At 42.9% G+C, this 19,914-nt stretch overlaps 1 protein-coding gene across 4 annotated transcripts in view; it reads right to left on the bottom strand.

The window, feature by feature from the left end:
- Window positions 1–5,427: 5,427 nt before the first annotated feature.
- Window positions 5,428–19,914, bottom strand: part of LOC105007103 (transient receptor potential cation channel subfamily M member 1) — a 58,687-nt gene continuing 44,200 nt past the window's right edge. For 2 of the 4 annotated variants that reach the window (XM_034288359.1, XM_034288361.1), the window contains exons 20-27: window positions 19,510–19,638; window positions 19,038–19,289; window positions 14,531–14,723; window positions 12,857–12,877; window positions 12,375–12,519; window positions 10,917–11,122; window positions 10,135–10,267; window positions 5,428–7,653 (exon numbers count right to left, since the gene is read on the bottom strand). In XM_034288359.1, the coding sequence (XP_034144250.1) occupies window positions 5,889–7,653; window positions 10,135–10,267; window positions 10,917–11,122; window positions 12,375–12,519; window positions 12,857–12,877; window positions 14,531–14,723; window positions 19,038–19,289; window positions 19,510–19,638 (2,844 nt within the window). In that variant the 3' untranslated portion in view covers window positions 5,428–5,888. The remainder of the gene's footprint in view (window positions 7,654–10,134; window positions 10,268–10,916; window positions 11,123–12,374; window positions 12,520–12,856; window positions 12,878–14,530; window positions 14,724–19,037; window positions 19,290–19,509; window positions 19,639–19,914) is intronic. The other 2 variants (XM_034288360.1, XM_034288362.1) reach the window with 2 other exon arrangements.

Below are 19,914 nucleotides of genomic sequence, written 5' to 3'. Positions count from 1 at the left end.
CATCATTTGACTTTCCATTATTCATGTAACACTTGCAACACAGGTGGACAAAATAACAGAAACACCTAATGATATACAGGTGCTGGTCATAGAATATCATCAAAAAGTTGATTTATTTAAGTAATTCCATTCAAAAAGTGAAACTTGTATAATGTATACATTCATTCCACACAGACTGATATATTTCAAATGTTTATTTATTTTAATTGTAATGATTATAACTGACAACTAATGAAAATCCCAAATTCAGTATCTCAGAAAATTAGAATATTACTTAAGACTAATACAAAAAAAGGATTTTTAGAAATGTTGGACAACTGAAAAGTATGAACATGAAAAGTATGAGCATGTACAGCACTCAATACTTAGTTGGGGCTCCTTTTGCCTGAATTACTGCAGCAATGCGGCGTGGCATGGAGTCGATCAGTCTGTGGCACTGCTCAGGTGTTATGAGAGCCCAGGTTGTTCTGAAAACATAACTTTGGACCACTCAGCAGCAGTCCAGTCCTTTTTGTCTTTAGCCCAGACGAGACGCTTCTGACACTGTGTCTTGTTCAAGAGTGACTTGACAAAAGGAATGCGAAATCTGAAACCCATATCTTGCAAACGTCTGTGCGTGGTGTTTCTTGAAGCACTGACTCCAGCTGCAGTCCACTCTTTGTGAATCTCCCCCACATTTTTGAATGGGTTTTGTTTCACAATCCTCTCCAGGTTGTGATTATTGCTTGTACACTTTTTTCTACCACATCTTTTCCTTCCCTTCGCATCTCTATTAATGTGCTTGGACACAGAGCTCTGTGAACAGCCAGCCTCTTTAGCTATGACCTTTTGTGTCTTGCCTTCCTTGTGCAAGGTGTCAGTGGTCGTCTTTTGGACATCTGTCAAGTCAGCAGTCTTCCCCATGATTGTGTTGCCTACAGAACTAGACTGAGAGACCATTTAAAGGCCTTTGCAGGTGTTTCGAGTTAATTAGCTGATTAGAGTGTGGCACCAGGTGTCTTCAATATTGAACCTTTTCACAATATTCAAATTTTCTGAGATACTGAATTTGGGGTTTTAATTAGTTGTCAGTTATAATCATCAAAATTAAAAGAAATAAACACTTGAAATACACTCACCTAAAGGATTATTAGGAACACCTGTTAAATTTCTCATTAATGCAATTATCTAATCAACCAATCACATGGCAGTTGTTTCAATGCATTTAGGTGTGTGGTCCTGGTCAAGACAATCTCCTGAACTCCAAACTGAATGTCAAAATGGGAAAGAAAGGTGATTTAAGCAATTTTGAGTGTGGCATGGTTGTTGGTGCCTGACGGGCCAGTCTGAGTATTTCACAATCTGCTCAGTTACTGGGATTTTCACGCACAACCATTTCTAGGGTTTACAAAGAATGGTGTGAAAAGGGAAAACCATCCAGTATGCTGCAGTCCTGTGGGCGAAAATGCCTTGTTGATGCTAGAGGTCAGAGGAGAATGGGCCGACTGATTCAAGCTGATAGAAGAGCAACTTTGACTAAAATAACCACTCGTTACAACCAAGGTATGCAGCAAAGCATTTGTGAAGCCACAACACGCACAACCTTGAGGTGGATGGGCTACAACAGCAGAAGACCCCACCAGGTACCACTCATCTCCACTACAAATAGGAAAAAGAGGCTACAATTTGCACGAGCTCATCAAAATTGGACAGTTGAAGACTGGAAGAATGTTGCCTGGTCTGATGAGTCTCGATTTCTGTTGAGACATTCAGATGGTAGAGTCAATTTGGCGTAAACAGAATGAGAACATGGATCCATCATGCCTTGTTAACACTGTGCAGGCTGGTGGTGGTGGTGTAATGGTGTGGGGGATGTTTTCTTGGCACACTTTAGGCCCCTTAGTTCCAATTGGGCATTGTTTAAATGCCACGGCCTACCTGAGCATTGTTTCTGACCATGTCCATCCCTTTATGACCACCATGTACCTATCCTCTGATGGCTACTTCCAGCAGGATAATGCACCATGTCACAAAGCTCGAATCATTTCAAATTGGTTTCTTGAACATGACAATGATTTCACTTTACTGAAATGGCCCCCACAGTCACCAGATCTCAACCCAATAGAGCATCTTTGGGATGTGGTGGAACGGGAGCTTCGTGCCCTGGATGTGCATCCCACAAATCTCCATCCACTGCAAGATGCTATCCTATCAACATTTCTAAAGAATGCTTTCAGCACCTTGTTGAATCAATGCCACGTAGAATTAAGGCAGTTCTGAAGGCGAAAGGGGGTCAAACACAGTAATAGTATGGTGTTCCTACTAATCCTTTAGGTGAGTGTATATCAGTCTGTGTGGAATGAATGTATACATTATACAAGTTTAACTTTTTGAATGGAATTACTGAAATAAATCAACTTTTTGATGATATTCTAATTATATGACCAGCACCTGTATTAACATCAAGGACCTAATAAGGTATAAGACCAACCTTTTCCTTCAGAACAGCTCCAGTCCTTCTTGGAATGCTGAACTGAGCTGTGGAATGGGATATTGCATCATTCTTCAGGAACTGACGCCTTCAGTTTTGTAAAGGAATGAAGGAAATCTACTTTGCACTCTGCGGATCAGAACTTCCTGTAAAGGTCTGGTGATTAGGGAGGCCATGGAAGGCATTTGATGCGATCCTGATGATCATGAAACCATTCTGTAATTTAATATTGGGGGATTTCACCATAGGGAGCATCTGGTCCTGTAGAATGGCCTCATAATTCTTTGTCTGTTAGGCAAACAGCAACCATGGGACCCAGTGACTCCAATTAGATGTTTATCAGTTGACTGTAGACATTGTGGACTAAGGCATCCTTTGGTTCTCTCAAAACCTAAATGCTTCTGTAGAAAATAGGGTGAAAGATGACTCACACCCTATGGGCATGTCTGTAAAAACTCACCAACTTCTACATGTGCACCATTGAAAGCATCCTCTCAGGCTGCATTACTGCGTGGTACGGCAGTACCACAAGTCCCTCCAGAGGGTGGTAAAATATGTGGAGCGCATGATCAGCTGCCATCTCCATCTCCCTTCCGTGAAAGTCATCTACCATACACGATGCCTTAGAAAAGCATGGAACATTATCACAGATCACAACCACCCAGGCTTTGTTCTGCTCACACTGCTGCCGTCTGGTAGACGCTACCGGAGCATCGGATCACGTACTTCCAGACTCACTAACAGTTTTCCATGAGGCTCCTCAACCAGCAACACTGATCCATGATCATACTGATCACCCAAACTATTCCTTTCAAGTACTTTTAATGGGCATTTGAATATTCCTTTGCATGTACCATTCATAAGCATATTACACTCACATGTATCTATAATACTCAATACTTCTACCATACTGTACATATGCCCCATCCTACTCTTTCAAAAATTTATGCTAGTTTACATTTTTATGTATATTACTGCCATACTTGCCATATCTATAATATTCAGTACTACTACCAATATTGCTGCTAGTTTACAGTACTCTTTTTAATCTGCTGCTATGTACAGTTTTATGTATATTATTGCTTTATCTTTTCTGGCTATATATTTGCTTAGATATTCTTCTTCTTAACTCTCACTATGTAGTTGTTGGGTGCCATGTCACAAGAATTTCATTGTGCAGGGTGACTGTGTTGTTCAGTGAATTTGACAAAAAAACCTTGAAACTCATCAGACCATTACACTTTTTTTAATGCTCAGGGGTCCATGTTTTGTTGTCCTTAAACCAAGTTATGTGTCTTTGTGTGTTGATGTTACAGAGGTCATGGTTCAATGCTATGATCATTTTCAAGGTTGTGCTTTTGGTGCATTAAGAAACTATCCTGTTAGCTATCTGTCTATCCCTGTCAGTTTGCTTCAACTTGACAGCATTGTTCCTCTTTACAGATGCAATTTGTCAATTTTCAGGATATGCTCTAATAATTTTTGAGACTCTTTCCCTTGAGAAAATGTAGCAATTTGTCAGAGCAATGCACCTGCACTTCAGCCACAGCCTCTTTAGAAATGTTAGTTTCCTCATGTTACTTTTAGAAACTAAAATAAGTATTAATTGTCAGACCACTTTTATATCTGACTCAGATGTACAGCTAATAGACATCAACATGTCACCTCAGCAGCTGCAGTAGTCATTTTGATTTAGAAGTTCTTTTCCATGTGGTGTTTCCATTATATTGTCCACCCTGTCACACTAAGGTCAGAATTACATAGATCTTGTGAAAATGAGTGTTATGCCCTTTGTGAAGGAGCTATTTGAAAAAAAGATTCCCAGAATGTTTATTTGGAATGGTTCTTTTGGATGACTATATGATATTACCAGACTAATTATATGATAATAGAAAAGTGACCGTTTATCTGGGTAAGAGCGTGTTCTCCAGACCATCCCATCAGCCAGTCAGGTGTACGTAAATACACCTGCACATTCCACCAGCACTGAGGCTCAAGAAAAAACATTAGAAATAAATTTTTTTTTTTAAAGTTAGCTAGTAATTTATTAGACTCATGATCATTTAAAACAGTTTTTTTGTGTGTAGGTGCTCTGTTCCTTTTCCATATGTCCATGTGGCAGAAGAAGCCTTCGTAGCTAGTAAGATAGCGCTTAGGTTCAGTGTTTCCCAATTCTGGTCCTGGGGACCCCAAGAGGTGCATGTTTTTGTTTTTGCCCTAGCACTCACACACCTAATTCAAATTACAAGCTTGATTATAGGTTGTTAATGTTAATCAAGTGTGCAAGTAGTTGCATTTGAATCAGGTGTGTGAGTGGTGGGGAAACATTTGAATCAAGTGTGTAAGTACTGGGGCAACATTTGAATCAAGTGTGCGAGTACTGGGGCAACTCTTTGAATCAGGCGTGTGAGTGCTGGGGCAACATTTGAATCAGGTGTGTGAGTGCTGGGGCAACATTTGAATCAGGTGTGTGAGTGCTGGGCCAACATTTGAATCAGGTGTGTGAGTGCTGGGCCAACATTTGAATCAGGTGTGTGAGTGCTGGGGCAACATTTGAATCAGGTGTGTGAGTGCTGGGGCAACATTTGAATCAGGTGTGTGAGTGCTGGGGCAACATTTGAATCAGGTGTGTGAGTGGTAGGGCAAAGACAAAAACCTGCACTCCTTATGCCACGTTTCCATGTCTCAGCTCCCCCCGTCTTAGCCCCAAGGTCTTATGATACAATATCATTGTGCTGGGGGAGTAGGGTCAGCACCCCCCGTCCCTGTCCTTGTCCATCTGGTCATGCTTCCGACCAGGACTAAGTTTAAATAGACTCTGGACTCAGCCCACATGCTTTTATTAATTATTACAATTTTTACTCTTAATATGTTAATTCGGCACAGCCAGAAGAGGACTGGTCACACCTCTGAGCCTGGTTCCTCTCTAGTGGTGTTTGGTATTGTTCTGGAGCACGGGACAGAGGTCTAGTGGTGTTTGGTATTGTTCTGGAGCATGGGACAGAGGTCTAGTGGTGTTTGGTATTGTTCTGGAGCATGGGACAGAGGTCTAGTGGTGTTTGGTATTGTTCTGGAGCATGGGACAGAGGTCTAGTGGTGTTTGGTATTGTTCTGGATTGTGGGACAGATGTCTAGTGGTGCTTGGTAGTGTTCTGGAGCATGGGACAGAGGTCTAGTGGAGTTTGGTAGTGTTCTGGAGCATGGGACAGAGGTCTAGTGGTGTTTGGTATTGTTCTGGAGCATGGGACAAGAGGTCTAGTGGGGTTTGGTATTGTTCTGGAGCATGGGACAGAGGTCTAGTGGTGTTTGGTAGTGTTCTGGAGCATGGGACAAGAGGTCTAGTGGGGTTTGGTATTGTTCTGGAGCATGGGACAGAGGTCTAGTGGTGTTTGGTATTGTTTTGCAATGTGGCTTTCTTTCAGATGGTAACCTGACTCTCAGCTCTTTCTTTTCCTTCTCCACCACCTTGTTCTCTCCCGTGCTCTTTCTCTTTCTCTTTTCTCCCCTCTGTACGTTCATCTCTCTCCACCCAATCCCCACCTGCCTTCTCCTCTGTCTTCTCCTCCTTTTCATCCTCAACTGTGGTTCCATATGCTCCAACTATGTCTGTGTAACTGCTAGCTCCTCGAAGCCGCGCCCTGCTGTCACCCAGGCTCTTTCCTTTCCAGGTGCTGCTGTTCCAGGTCTTAGATCTTTGAGGGAACATCCTATCGTCCTCACCTACCATCAGGTAGCCTTGGTGGGGGTTGCCTTCTATGTCTGTAGCCTGCTGAAACATGGTTTGGTCCTCATCAATCTCTATGGTTGGAAGAATCAGTGTTTGAACCAGAGGAACCAATGTTGGGCCAGGAGGATCCAGCTCAGTTGAAGGAGGGGAGGCAGTGTCTGCAGGAACTAGCTGCTGGTCTGCAGGTGAATAACCCAGAGGAAACAGCAAAGACTCTGATGGAACTAGCAAAGTTTTAGAAAGTGTTGGAACCATCACAGTCTCTATGTTTTTAGGAAACTCCTGTGGTTCCTGCAGTTCAGGCTCAGAGATGGTCTGTGTTTTTAGTAGCTGGGCAGAACTAACTACAGAGGCTCTGGGCTGGACCCTGTACCCCCACAGGCCTGGAGACTGGGCCACCTTGTCCATCAGACGGTTGTAGTCTTCAACCTCTGTGTCTTCCCCTGCTGTGGCTGTACTGTAAAGGACCATGCTCTTAGCCCTGGGCCTAGTGGATTGTGGGGTGGCTGGGGGTTCGGTGGAGTAGCATATGTTAGCATGGACAATATTCTCCTGTGGAGAGGAAATAGTTGCCACCAGCTTGGGCTTTAGGCTCGGTAGACCTGATTTGGCTAACGCAGCATGCAGTGTATCTGTAGTGTCCAGTGCTTCTGGTTTAGGGGTGTAGTCTGCAACCCAGACGCCCTTGTCCCTTGCTTCAGCTCGGTCATAAATGATGGTGGTCTTAGACCTTTCTCTAGATGTAGGGAAGGTGTCCTCAGGTTCGGTTGAAACCCATTCAACGGACGTATACTTCTCCAGCTTGGGCTTCTCTCCTGATAGACCTGCTTTGGCTAATGCAGAATCCAGGGGATCTCTAAGGTATGGGCATTCTTTAGGTGTGTCAATCAGATCCTCAACTCCAGTGGTTTCCCCCTCAACCCTCTGTTCACAAGGGGAAATTAATATGTCCACATAGGAGCTAGGACGCATCTTGTTATCCAGGCCTAAAGTCCGGCCACAGTCCCTGGAGGTCCTGGCATGTAGGCTGCCATGTCTCTCCGGGCCCACAGTCAGGGTAGAGGAACTACAGCCTTTCTGTAAACTGCCCTGTCTCTCAGAGCCCAGCCCAGACATTATACTGCCTTGTCTCTCAGGGCCAAGTTGGGCTTTCCTTTCAGCCTCCCTCTGATTCTGTTCGTCCACGTCCATTTGAAAGCGATACATGCTATATCCATCAACACTGTTGATCGAGCTGGCTCGGAAGAGGGTAGACGTGTCGCAGTTGGAAGAGCGTGTGGAGTGGGAACGTTTAAGTTCTGACTGGTCGACCCCGGCCAGCTTCTCCAGGGCATTGGCCATGCGGCTGTGGATGTCCTCTAGCTGAGCTAGGCGAAGGTCCACCGTCTGCAGAGATGCTTTCATGGTGTTTTCCCTCTCATTTACCTCCTCCAGGCGCATGGACATGTTCTCCACCCTGAGAAGAGAGGGTCAACAGTTTCATATTACAGTTCTAGAACAACAAGGACAAAAGGCCCACAGGGCACTTGATCATCCTCAATATCACTGCTCCATTTCAACAGGCTAGAATTGGTTGTCACTCTTGTTGTTTGTTTGCGTAATGGCTGTGATTCTAAACCAGCCCCTCACCCCTACCAATTTGCTTAGGGGGCCATCCATTGTCAGGTGTCAGAGAATGGCGAGGGGATCAATACACCTATCAACTCTTCTAGAGAGTGGCGAGGGGATCAATACACCTATCAACTCTTCTAGAGAGTGGCGAGGGGATCAATACACCTATCAACTCTTCTAGAGAGTGGCGAGGGGATCAATACACCTATCAACTCTTCTAGAGAGTGGCGAGGGGATCTATATGCCTATCTACTCTTCTAGAGAGTGGCGAGGGGATCAATACACCTATCAACTCTTCTAGAGAGTGGCGAGGGGATCAATACACCTATCAACTCTTCTAGAGAGTGGCGAGGGGATCAATACACCTATCAACTCTTCTAGAGAGTGGCGAGGGGATCTATATGCCTATCTACTCTTCTAGAGAGTGGCGAGGGGATCAATACACCTATCAACTCTTCTAGAGAGTGGCGAGGGGATCAATACACCTATCTACTCTTCTAGAGAGTGGCGAGGGGATCAATACACCTATCAACTCAGTCACATGTGGGACACACGTGACTTCAATGATGCAATTCATGTTCTTCATGTTTCGATTTTGAAGAGGATCAGGAGGGATTTAGCCAGGGGCTAATGAAGGAGTATTCAAATGATGATCATGTGACTTGAATTGACCTTTAACGTTACACTCCTAGAAGCAAAAGTAGAAATACATTACACTTAAAAAGTTGGTTGCCAAGCACCAATATCATGAATTTGATATGCTATTGATATTGTCTGAAATTAATATGATTGAGGCATGTTATGATAACATGTAATACTTATTATACCTACAAAGTACTTACCTGCTTATTTTCACAAGAAAATAAAACAAGGAATGGCACTCGCTGCTGTGGCACTCTGCGGATAGCTAGCATAGCAAACCTGGTTGATAGCTAGCAAAAGCAAACTAGGTAGATAGTTACATAACAAACCTGTTTGATAGCTAGCAAAGCAAATTAGGTTGATATCTAGCACAGCAAACCAGGGGCCGTATTCATACAAAACATCTTAAGGCTAAAAGTAGCTCCTAACATGCTGATTTAGGAGTAACTCTAACTGTAGGACTCCAAATTATTTGGTCTAAGAGTATTTGACAAAGCATTTTAGTGCTAAAACCAGCTCCAAAATCTGGGAAAAGTTGGGAGTTGTCAAGAGGCATTCCACCTTGTAATCAGGTTGACGTTTTAAAAAATGAAAGTCGGGGGAAATATGAAAAAATGCCTTATATAAGAGTGTTCGCTAAAGACTAAAAATAAAATAGAAGTTTGAAAATCCATGTGATATTCGTATCCATGGAGATAGTGTGTTGTAGAGGATGTTGGGAGTGGGTGTGGGGGAGTGTGTTGTAGAGGACGTTGGGAGTGCGTGGGGGGGGAGTGTGTTGTAGAGGACGTTGGGAGTGCGTGGGGGGGGGAGTGTGTTGTAGAGGACGTTGGGAGTGCGTGGGGGTGGAGTGTTTTGTAGAGGACATTGGGAGTGGGTGTGGGGGAGTGTGTTGTAGAGGACATTGGGAGTGCGTGGGGTGGAGTGTGTTGTAGAGGATGTTGGGAGTGGGTGTGGGGGAGTGTGTTGTAGAGGACGTTGGGAGTGCGTGGGGGGGAGTGTGTTGTAGAGGACGTTGGGAGTGGGTGTGGGGGAGTGTGTTGTAGAGGACGTTGGGAGTGCGTGGGGGGGGGAGTGTGTTGTAGAGGATGTTGGGAGTGGGTGTGGGGGAGTGTGTTGTAGAGGACGTTGGGAGTCGGTGTGGGGGAGTGTGTTGTAGAGGACGTTGGGAGTGCGTGGGGGGGGAGTGTGTTGTAGAGGACGTTGGGAGTGCGTGGGGTGGAGTGTGTTGTAGAGGATGTTGGGAGTGCGTGGGGGGGGGGGAGTGTGTTGTAGAGGATGTTGGGAGTGTGTGGGGGTGGAGTGTGTTGTAGAGGACGTTGGGAGTGCGTGGGGTGGAGTGTGTTGTAGAGGATGTTGGGAGTGCGTGGGGTGGAGTGTTTTGTAGAGGATGTTAGGGGTGCGTGGGGGGGGAGTGTGTTGTAGAGGACGTTGGGAGTGCGTGGGGGAGGAGTGTGTTGTAGAGGACGTTGGGAGTGCGTGGGGGGGGGGGGGTGTGTTGTAGAGGACGTTGGGAGTGAGTGGGGGGGAGTGTGTTGTAGAGGACGTTGGGAGTGCGTGGGGGGGGAGTGTGTTGTAGAGGACGTTGGGAGTGCGTGGGGGGGGGGTGTGTTGTAGAGGACGTTGGGAGTGCGTGGGGGGGGTGTGTTGTAGAGGACGTTGGGAGTGCGTGGGGTGTTCTGACCGTTCAGATGTGACCTTAATCCTCTCATTGGTGGATGACTCATGCTCATCCTCCTTCTCCTTAAAGTACTCCTCCACACACTGCTCCTCAAACTCATACAGGGCCTTCAGCTCCTCCGGATTCAGATGCAGCTCTGAAGGGAGATGGCGGGACATGGGTATTTCTGAAGCTGCATTTTATTGTGAGAACAGGACGTATTTGCCCCTGCATTGATAAAGACTCCTAATTAAACACTGCCAATCAATATTGTTGTATTGTATTTCTTTTATGCTTATCCCATCTTTGTCACCATATGTCATGAAATTGATGAGCTGCCTTATCCAAACTCATTTTATATTCAGGTACCTTATCCAAATTCCTGTTCCATTCAGTTACTTTATCCAAATTCCAGTTCCATTCAGTTACTTTATCCAAATTCCAGTTCCATTCAGTTACTTTATCCAAATTCCTGTTCCATTCAGTTACTTTATCCAAACTACTCTTCTGTTTTGTTGCCTTATCCAAACTCCTGATCTGGTTTGTTACATTATCCGAAATCCTTCTGTTGGGTTGACTTGCTTTTGTAAATTTTCATCTAATCGTAGTTATTGTTTTTTGTGTATTCATGTATTTTATAGTCTTGTTTGGTTTATGTAAGGTCTGTTCAGTTAACTCATTAAGTCCCCTGCCCTTTTTCATAGCCCTGTTTGGTTTATTTAAGTTCTGTTCAGTTAACTCACTAAGTCCCCTGTCCTCTTTGATAGTCTTGTCTGTTTTATGTAAGTTCTGTTAAGTTAACTCACTAAGTCCCCTGTCCTTCTCGTCCGGTTCTCCCTCATTCTTCTTGTTGGAGCAGCGACCGGAGACCCTGCTGATCAGGAGGTACAGGTGGCTAAACACAATGAGGGGAGGAGGGAGGAGAGGACGGTCGTGGAAGATCATGATGAGCTGATATCTCTGAAACTTCCACACCTGGTTGGAGATGGACTTCACCTCCAGAAAAGTGTTGCTGCATGAGAAGAGGTTCATGTTAGTGTTGAGATGAATTCAGGAATATTTTCCATTCAGGAAGATTTTACTGCAGCAGAGGAACCACAGGAGGGTTTAATAATGAACCAACTGGCCCGATCTAGACCGTGTTGTTTTAAAAATACCAACATCCCTCAACCAACTGGCCCGATCTAGACAGTGTTGTTTTAAATATAAAAATACCAACATCCCTCAACCAACTGGCCCGATCTAGACAGTGTTGTTTTAAATATAAAAATACCAACATCCCTCAACCAACTGGCCCGATCTAGACAGTGTTGTTTTAAAAATACCAACATCCCTCAACCAACTGGCCCGATCTAGACAGTGTTGTTTTAAATATAAAAATACCAACATCCCTCAACCAACTGGCCCAATCTAGACAGTGTTGTTTTAAATATAAAAACACCAACATCCCTCAACCAACTTGTAATGGTGCGGTGAGCAGCAGCGCCACCGTGCCATATTTCCACAAGTTCCCATATTCTCACGAACACATCCCGGACTGTCACATGTTTCCCATCTTCCACACCAGGTCCCAATCTAGCTCATTTGTATGTGTATATATGTTTCCCCTCTGCTCCCCACATTGTGGATCATTGTTGCTGTTTGTGCATTTAATCGGTGAGTGTTATTGAATGTACTGTTTGAATGTTAATTGTTAAGACGCATGTTGCGCACTTTTATTTCATTCAGTCATTAGTATTGTTTTTCCGTTCGTGTTTGGTTTGTTTGTTGTTTTAATAAATCCCACGAACGAGAGTACTGCCTGCGCCTGGTTCCCTCCAACACTACACCTTGACAAGTTGTTACACAACTGGCCCGATCTAGACCGTGTTGTTTTAAAAATACCAACATCCCTCAACCAACTGGCCCGATCTAGACAGTGTTGTTTTAAAAATAAAAACACCAACATCCCTCAACCAACTGGCCCGATCTAGACCGTGTTGTTTTAAATATAAAAACACCAACATCCCTCAGTTCAGGCCAGACAAAGCAGCTAAGAGACCATGCTCTTTTTAAGATATATTTCATCAGGCCTTGTTCATCCGGTATGTTTTATTGGACAGTAAAGTGGTGAAAGATTTAGTTTTGGCAAAAACCTGTACACTAATTCTAAAGCTATAATCAAATATTGTGTAATTGCTGTTTCAAGAGACCAGTTTTAGATTAGATTAAACTTTATTGTCATTGTACAAGTACAACAAAATGCAGACTAGTTATGGACTGACTTGAAGACAGCAATGAGCAGGTTGACCAGCAGGATGTTGGCCACCAGAAGATAGCAGGCCATGATGGCTGGGGTCAACCAGGCTCCAGGGATACACGGAGGAAGCTTCTTCCCATCCTCATCATACAGGTTATCTCCACATGGAGCTGCAGGAAAGAGAAACAGGAAAGGAAAGGAAGAAACAGAAGAATGAGAAAAAAACAAGAAAACAATTGGTAGTATAATGCTATAGCATTTATATATTAACACGCTCAACATTGAACATGAACCTAGACTTATTTAGATATCTGTCATTTATAGATGCTCTATCCACATTAACTTACAGAAGCAATTAGGGTTAACTGGCTTGCTCAAGGACAAAACAACAGATTTCTTTCCATTCTTTAACCTTGACGACTCAGGCATTTGATCCTCTACAACATTTCGGAAGCTGTTCTCAAGTTCTGCTAAGCTATCTGCTAGCCAGTAATGAAAAATACTCACGGTTGATTTCCATTGCATAGACTTGAAGCAGTTCCAGATATGCACAGCAATTATGAGATAAAGACAGAGCAAATTAATAGGCAGGAATATTGAAGTGACATCATACTTCTGTCATGGTCAAGAGCAGGTCAATGTGAAATCAAAGACTTGGCTATGCTGCTGACAAACTATCACTGACCGGGACTATCCAAAACAGCTACATCCTTGTAATTTGCTGTCCATAATTCTCACTGAATACTTCAATTTTAGCTAAATGCCTCCACCTTGACAGAAGAAACATTTTTCATGAGAATTCAACTACTGGGCAGATGATCTTTGGTAGAGTGTGGAGACAGTGAATTTCTTGTGTATCAGTGTACAATCACATAAAAGACATGGTTCTTATGTTGCATCAAGACAAAAACCTACACCTTAACCAATATACCAAAAGACGCATCTACAATGTTGCTGAATGGAACAGAATGTCTTCCAGTATTCAGACAAGACAAGCAAGAGAAAAGCAAGAGGTAATGGAGGGGAATTAATGACAGGAAGAAGAAGAGCTACATATTTACAGGTCAACAGACCGGTTACCAGATGGGTTGATAGACAGGTTAACCGACTGGTTAAACAGGTAAACAGATGGGTAAACAGACGGGTTAACTGACAGGTAAACAGACGGGTTAGCCGACGGGTTAACTGACAGGTTATAGGCAGGTAAACAGACGGGTTAACTGACAGGTAAACAGACGGGTTAACTGACAGGTAAACAGACGGGTTAACTGACAGGTTATAGGCAGGTAAACAGACGGGTTAACTGACAGGTAAACAGACGGGTTAACTGACAGGTTATAGGCAGGTAAACAGACAGGTTAACTGACAGGTAAACAGACAGGTAAACAGACGGGTAAACAGACAGGTAAACAGACGGGTTAACTGACAGGTAAACAGACTGGTAAACAGACGGGTTAACTGACAGGTAAACAGACGGGTTAACTGACAGGTAAACAGACGGGTTAACAAACAGGTAAACAGACGGGTTAACTGACAGGTAAACAGACGGGTTAACTGACAGGTAAACAGACGGGTTAACAAACAGGTAAACAGACGGGTTAACAGACGGGTTAACTGACAGGTAAACAGAGGGGTTAACTGACAGGTAAACAGACGGGTTAACAGACGGGTTAACAGACAGGTAAACAGACGGGTTAACAGACAGGTTAACTGACAGGTAAACAGACGGGTTAACTGACAGGTAAACAGACGGGTTAACTGACAGGTAAAAAGACGGGTTAACAGACAGGTAAACAGACGGGTTAACAGACGGGTTAACAGACGGGTTAACAGACAGGTTAACTGACAGGTAAACAGACGGGTTAACTGACAGGTAAACAGACGGGTTAACTGACAGGTAAAAAGACGGGTTAACAGACAGGTAAACAGACGGGTTAACAGACGGGTTAACTGACAGGTAAACAGATGGGTTAACTGACGGGTAAACAGATGGGTTAACTGACGGGTAAACAGACCGGTTAACAGACGGGTTAACAGACGGGTTAACAGATGGGTTAACTGACGGGTTAACAGACGGGTTAACAGACGGGTTAACAGACGGGTTAACAGACGGGTAAACAGATGGGTTAATAGACAAACAGGACTGATCATCTGCCCAAGAGACAGTAAACAGAATCTTACTATAAATCTGAGTCTTACGGTCGATGGAGTCGGCAAACACTTCACCGTAGATCATCCAATAAGGCATGTAGAAGATGTTCCTGGCCAGACGCCATGTTGGCTCCTCATCGGGGTGCAGGATGGCCTGCCTCGCCACCCCAAAACTCATCAACACCACCAGCATGATCACCACGAAGTATAGCATGTCAATCATCTGGAACATACAGTAGAACACAGCATATCAATCATCTGGAACATACAGTAGAACACAGCATGTCAATCATCTGGAACATACAGTAGAACACAGCATATCAATCATCTGGAACATACAGTAGAACACAGCATATCAATCATCTGGAACATACAGTAGAACACAGCATATCAATCATCTGGAACATACAGTAGAACACAGCATGTCAATCATCTGGAACATACAGTAGAACACAGCATATCAATCATCTGGAACATACAGTAGAACACAGCATATCAATCATCTGGAACATACAGTAGAACACAGCATATCAATCATCTGGAACATACAGTAGAACACAGCATATCAATCATCTGGAACATACAGTAGAACACAGGATGTCAATCATCTGGAACATACAGTAGAACACAGCATATCAATCATCTGGAACATACAGTAGAACACAGCATATCAATCATCTGGAACATATAGTAGAACACAGGATGTCAATCATCTGGAACATACAGTAGAACACAGCATATCAATCATCTGGAACATACAGTAGAACACAGCATATCAATCATCTGGAACATACAGTAGAACACAGCATATCAATCATCTGGAACATACAGTAGAACACAGGATGTCAATCATCTAGAACATACAGTACAACACAGGATGTCAATCATCTGGAACATACAGTAGAACACAGGATGTCAATCATCTAGAACATACAGTAGAACACAGGATGTCAATCATCTGGAACATACAGTAGAACACAGGATGTCAATCATCTAGAACATACAGTACAACACAGGATGTCAATCATCTGGAACATACAGTAGAACACAGGATGTCAATCATCTAGAACATACAGTAGAACACAGGATGTCAATCATCTGGAACATACAGTACAACACAGGATGTCAATCATCTGGAACATACAGTACAACACAGCATATCAATCATCTGGAACATACAGTAGAACACAGCATATCAATCATCTGGAACATACAGTAGAACACAGCATATCAACCATCTGGAACATACAGTAGAACACAGCATATCAATCATCTGGAACATACAGTAGAACACAGGATGTCAATCATCTGGAACATACAGTAGAACACAGCATATCAATCATCTGGAACATACAGTAGAACACAGCATATCAATCATCTGGAACATACAGTACAACACAGGATGTCAATCATCTGGAACATACAGTAGAACACAGGATGTCAATCATCTAGAACATACAGTACAACACAGGATGTCAATCATCTGGAACATACAGTAGAACACAGGATGTCAATCATCTAGAACATACAGTAGAACACAGGATGTCAATCATCTGGAACATACAGTAGAACACAGGATGTCAATCATCTAGAACATACAGTACAACACAGGATGTCAATCATCTGGAACATACAGTAGAACACAGGATGTCAATCATCTAGAACATACAGTAGAACACAGGATGTCAATCATCTGGAACATACAGTACAACACAGGATGTCAATCATCTGGAACATACAGTAGAACACAGCATATCAATCATCTGGAACATACAGTAGAACACAGCATATCAATCATCTGGAACATACAGTAGAACACAGCATATCAATCATCTGGAACATACAGTAGAACACAGGATATCAATCATCTGGAACATACAGTAGAACACAGCATATCAATCATCTGGAACATACAGTAGAACACAGCATATCAATCATCTGGAACATACAGTAGAACACAGGATGTCAATCATCTGGAACATACAGTAGAACACAGCATATCAATCATCTGGAACATACAGTAGAACACAGCATATCAATCATCTGGAACATACAGTAGAACACAGGATGTCAATCATCTAGAACATACAGTACAACACAGGATGTCAATCATCTGGAACATACAGTAGAACACAGGATGTCAATCATCTAGAACATATAGTAGAACACAGGATGTCAATCATCTGGAACATACAGTAGAACACAGGATGTCAATCATCTAGAACATACAGTACAACACAGGATGTCAATCATCTGGAACATACAGTAGAACACAGGATGTCAATCATCTAGAACATACAGTACAACACAGGATGTCAATCATCTGGAACATACAGTAGAACACAGGATGTCAATCATCTAGAATATACAGTAGAACACAGGATGTCAATCATCTGGAACATACAGTAGAACACAGGATGTCAATCATCTGGAACATACAGTAGAACACAGGGTGTCAATCATCTAGAAAATACAGTAGAACACATGATGTCAATAATCTGGAACATACAGTAGAACACAGGATGTCAATCATTTAGAACATACAGTACAACACAGGATGTCAATTATCTGGAACATACAGTAGAATACAGGATGTCAATCATCTAGAACATACAGTAGAACACAGGATGTCAATCATCTGGAACATACAGTAGAACACAGGATGTCAATCATCTAAAACATACAGTAGAACACAGAATGTCAATCATCTGGAACATACAGTAGAACACAGGATGTCAATCATCTGGAACATACAGTAGAACACAGGATGTCAATCATCTAAAACATACAGTAGAACACAGGATGTCAATCATCTGGAACATACAGTAGAACACAGGATGTCAATCATCTAGAACATACAGTAGAACACAGGATGTCAATCATCTGGAACATACAGTAGAACACAGGATGTCAATCATCTGGAACATACAGTAGAACACAGGGTGTCAATCATCTAGAACATACAGTAGAACACATGATGTCAATCATCTGGAACATACAGTAGAACACAGGATGTCAATCATCTGGAACATACAGTAGAACACAGGATGTCAATCATCTGGAACCTACTGTAGAAAACAGAATGTCAATCATCTGGAACATACAGTAGAACACAGGATGTCAATCATCTGGAACATACAGTAGAACACAGGATGTCAATCATCTGGAACATACAGTAGAACACAGGATGTCAATCATCTAGAACATACAGTACAACACAGGATGTCAATTATCTGGAACATACAGTAGAACACAGGATGTCAATCATCTAGAACATACAGTAGAACACAGGATGTCAATCATCTGGAACATACAGTAGAACACAGGATGTCAATCATCTAAAACATACAGTAGAACACAGATTGTCAATCATCTGGAACATACAGTAGAACACAGGATGTCAATCATCTGGAACATACAGTAGAACACAGGATGTCAATCATCTAAAACATACAGTAGAACACAGATTGTCAATCATCTGGAACATACAGTAGAACACAGGATGTCAATCATCTGGAACATACAGTAGAACACAGGATGTCAATCATCTAAAACATACAATAGAACACAGGATGTCAATCATCTAAAACATACAGTAGAACACAGGATGTCAATCATCTGGAACATACAGTAGAACACAGGATGTCAATCATCTGGAACATACAGTAGAACACAGGATGTCAATCATCTAAAACATACAGTAGAACACAGGATGTCAATCATCTGGAACATACAGTAGAACACAGGATGTCAATCATCTAAAACATACAGTAGAACACAGAATGTCAATCATCTGGAACATACAGTAGAACACAGGATGTCAATCATCTGGAACATACAGTAGAACACAGGATGTCAATCATCTGGAACATACAGTAGAACACAGGATGTCAATCATCTAAAACATACAGTAGAACACAGGATGTCAATCATCTGGAACATACAGTAGAACACAGGATGTCAATCCTCTGGAACATACAATAGAACACAGGATGTCAATCATCTAAAACATACAGTAGAACACAGGATGTCAATCCTCTGGAACATACAGTAGAACACAGTATGTCAATCATCTGGAACATACAGTAGAACACAGGATGTCAATTCTCTGGAACATACAATAGAACACAGGATGTCAATCATCTAAAACATACAGTAGAACACAGGATGTCAATTATCTGGAACATACAGTAGAACACAGGATGTCAATCATCTAGAACATACAGTAGAACACAGGATGTCAATCATCTGGAACATACAGTAGAACACAGGATGTCAATCATCTAAAACATACAGTAGAACACAGATTGTCAATCATCTGGAACATACAGTAGAACACAGGATGTCAATCATCTGGAACATACAGTAGAACACAGGATGTCAATCATCTAAAACATACAGTAGAACACAGGATGTCAATCCTCTGGAACATACAGTAGAACACAGGATGTCAATCATCTAGAACATACAGTAGAACACAGGATGTCAATCCTCTGGAACATACAATAGAACACAGGATGTCAATCAAACAAGTTACCATTTTTCCAATCATCATGACGTAAGGTCCAAGGTACTTGTTGACCCCGAAGATGTCAAGGACCCTGATGTACCAGAAAATGATGTCGATGCAGTAGATGACACGGCCGATGCCCAGGAGGGGCTCGTTCTGCAGCCGAAGCAGCAGACCAATCAGGAAGGTGGAGATGGCCGCCAAGTCTGTGATGTTCCAGTACTCCTCCAGCCACACGTTGACCTTCTGCTTCAGCTTCCCCGGCTCTGACATCAGAATCTATGGACAAGGTCAAGGTAACTAAGCCAAGAAAAACATGTTGTGCTTGTTTCTGGAGTGTGAGGCAGCTCAGTGTTACCGTGTCATCTGACTTCCTGGCCAACCCCCAATTGGATTAGGGGCCTTCGAATCCTCGTCTCGCCGGTGATTAAATTCTTTCATATTCATTTGATATTCAAGATGACCAGATTAATTTCCTGCACTTCAACATCTTATTTACCTGTCTGACTTTCTCGAAGCCAAGCGTGAGGATGTAGGCGATGACAGTCCACTCCTGAATGGAGGGCCATCGTTCCATCTTGACCAGGATGATATAGTTATACAGCATCAGATATCCCAGGTAGGAGATCTAACAGAGAAAAAGATAAAATCACCCTAACCCCTGTGATCACATCACCCTAACCCCCATCATCACATCACCCTAACCCCCGTGATCACATCACCCTAACCCCCGTGATCACATCACCCTAACCCCCATCACATCACCCTAACCCTTGTGATCACATCACCCTAACCCCTGTGATCCCATCACCCTAACCCCTGTGATCATATCACCCTAACCCCCGTGATCACATCACCCTAACCTCCATCATCACATGCTTCAAATACCAGGACAATGTGAGAC

This window comes from Esox lucius, chromosome 19 (genome assembly GCF_011004845.1).
Source record: "Esox lucius isolate fEsoLuc1 chromosome 19, fEsoLuc1.pri, whole genome shotgun sequence".
NCBI lineage: Eukaryota > Metazoa > Chordata > Actinopteri > Esociformes > Esocidae > Esox > Esox lucius.
The sequence above is the reverse complement of the archived record's forward strand: the minus strand, read 5'-3'. Positions and strand labels throughout refer to the sequence as shown.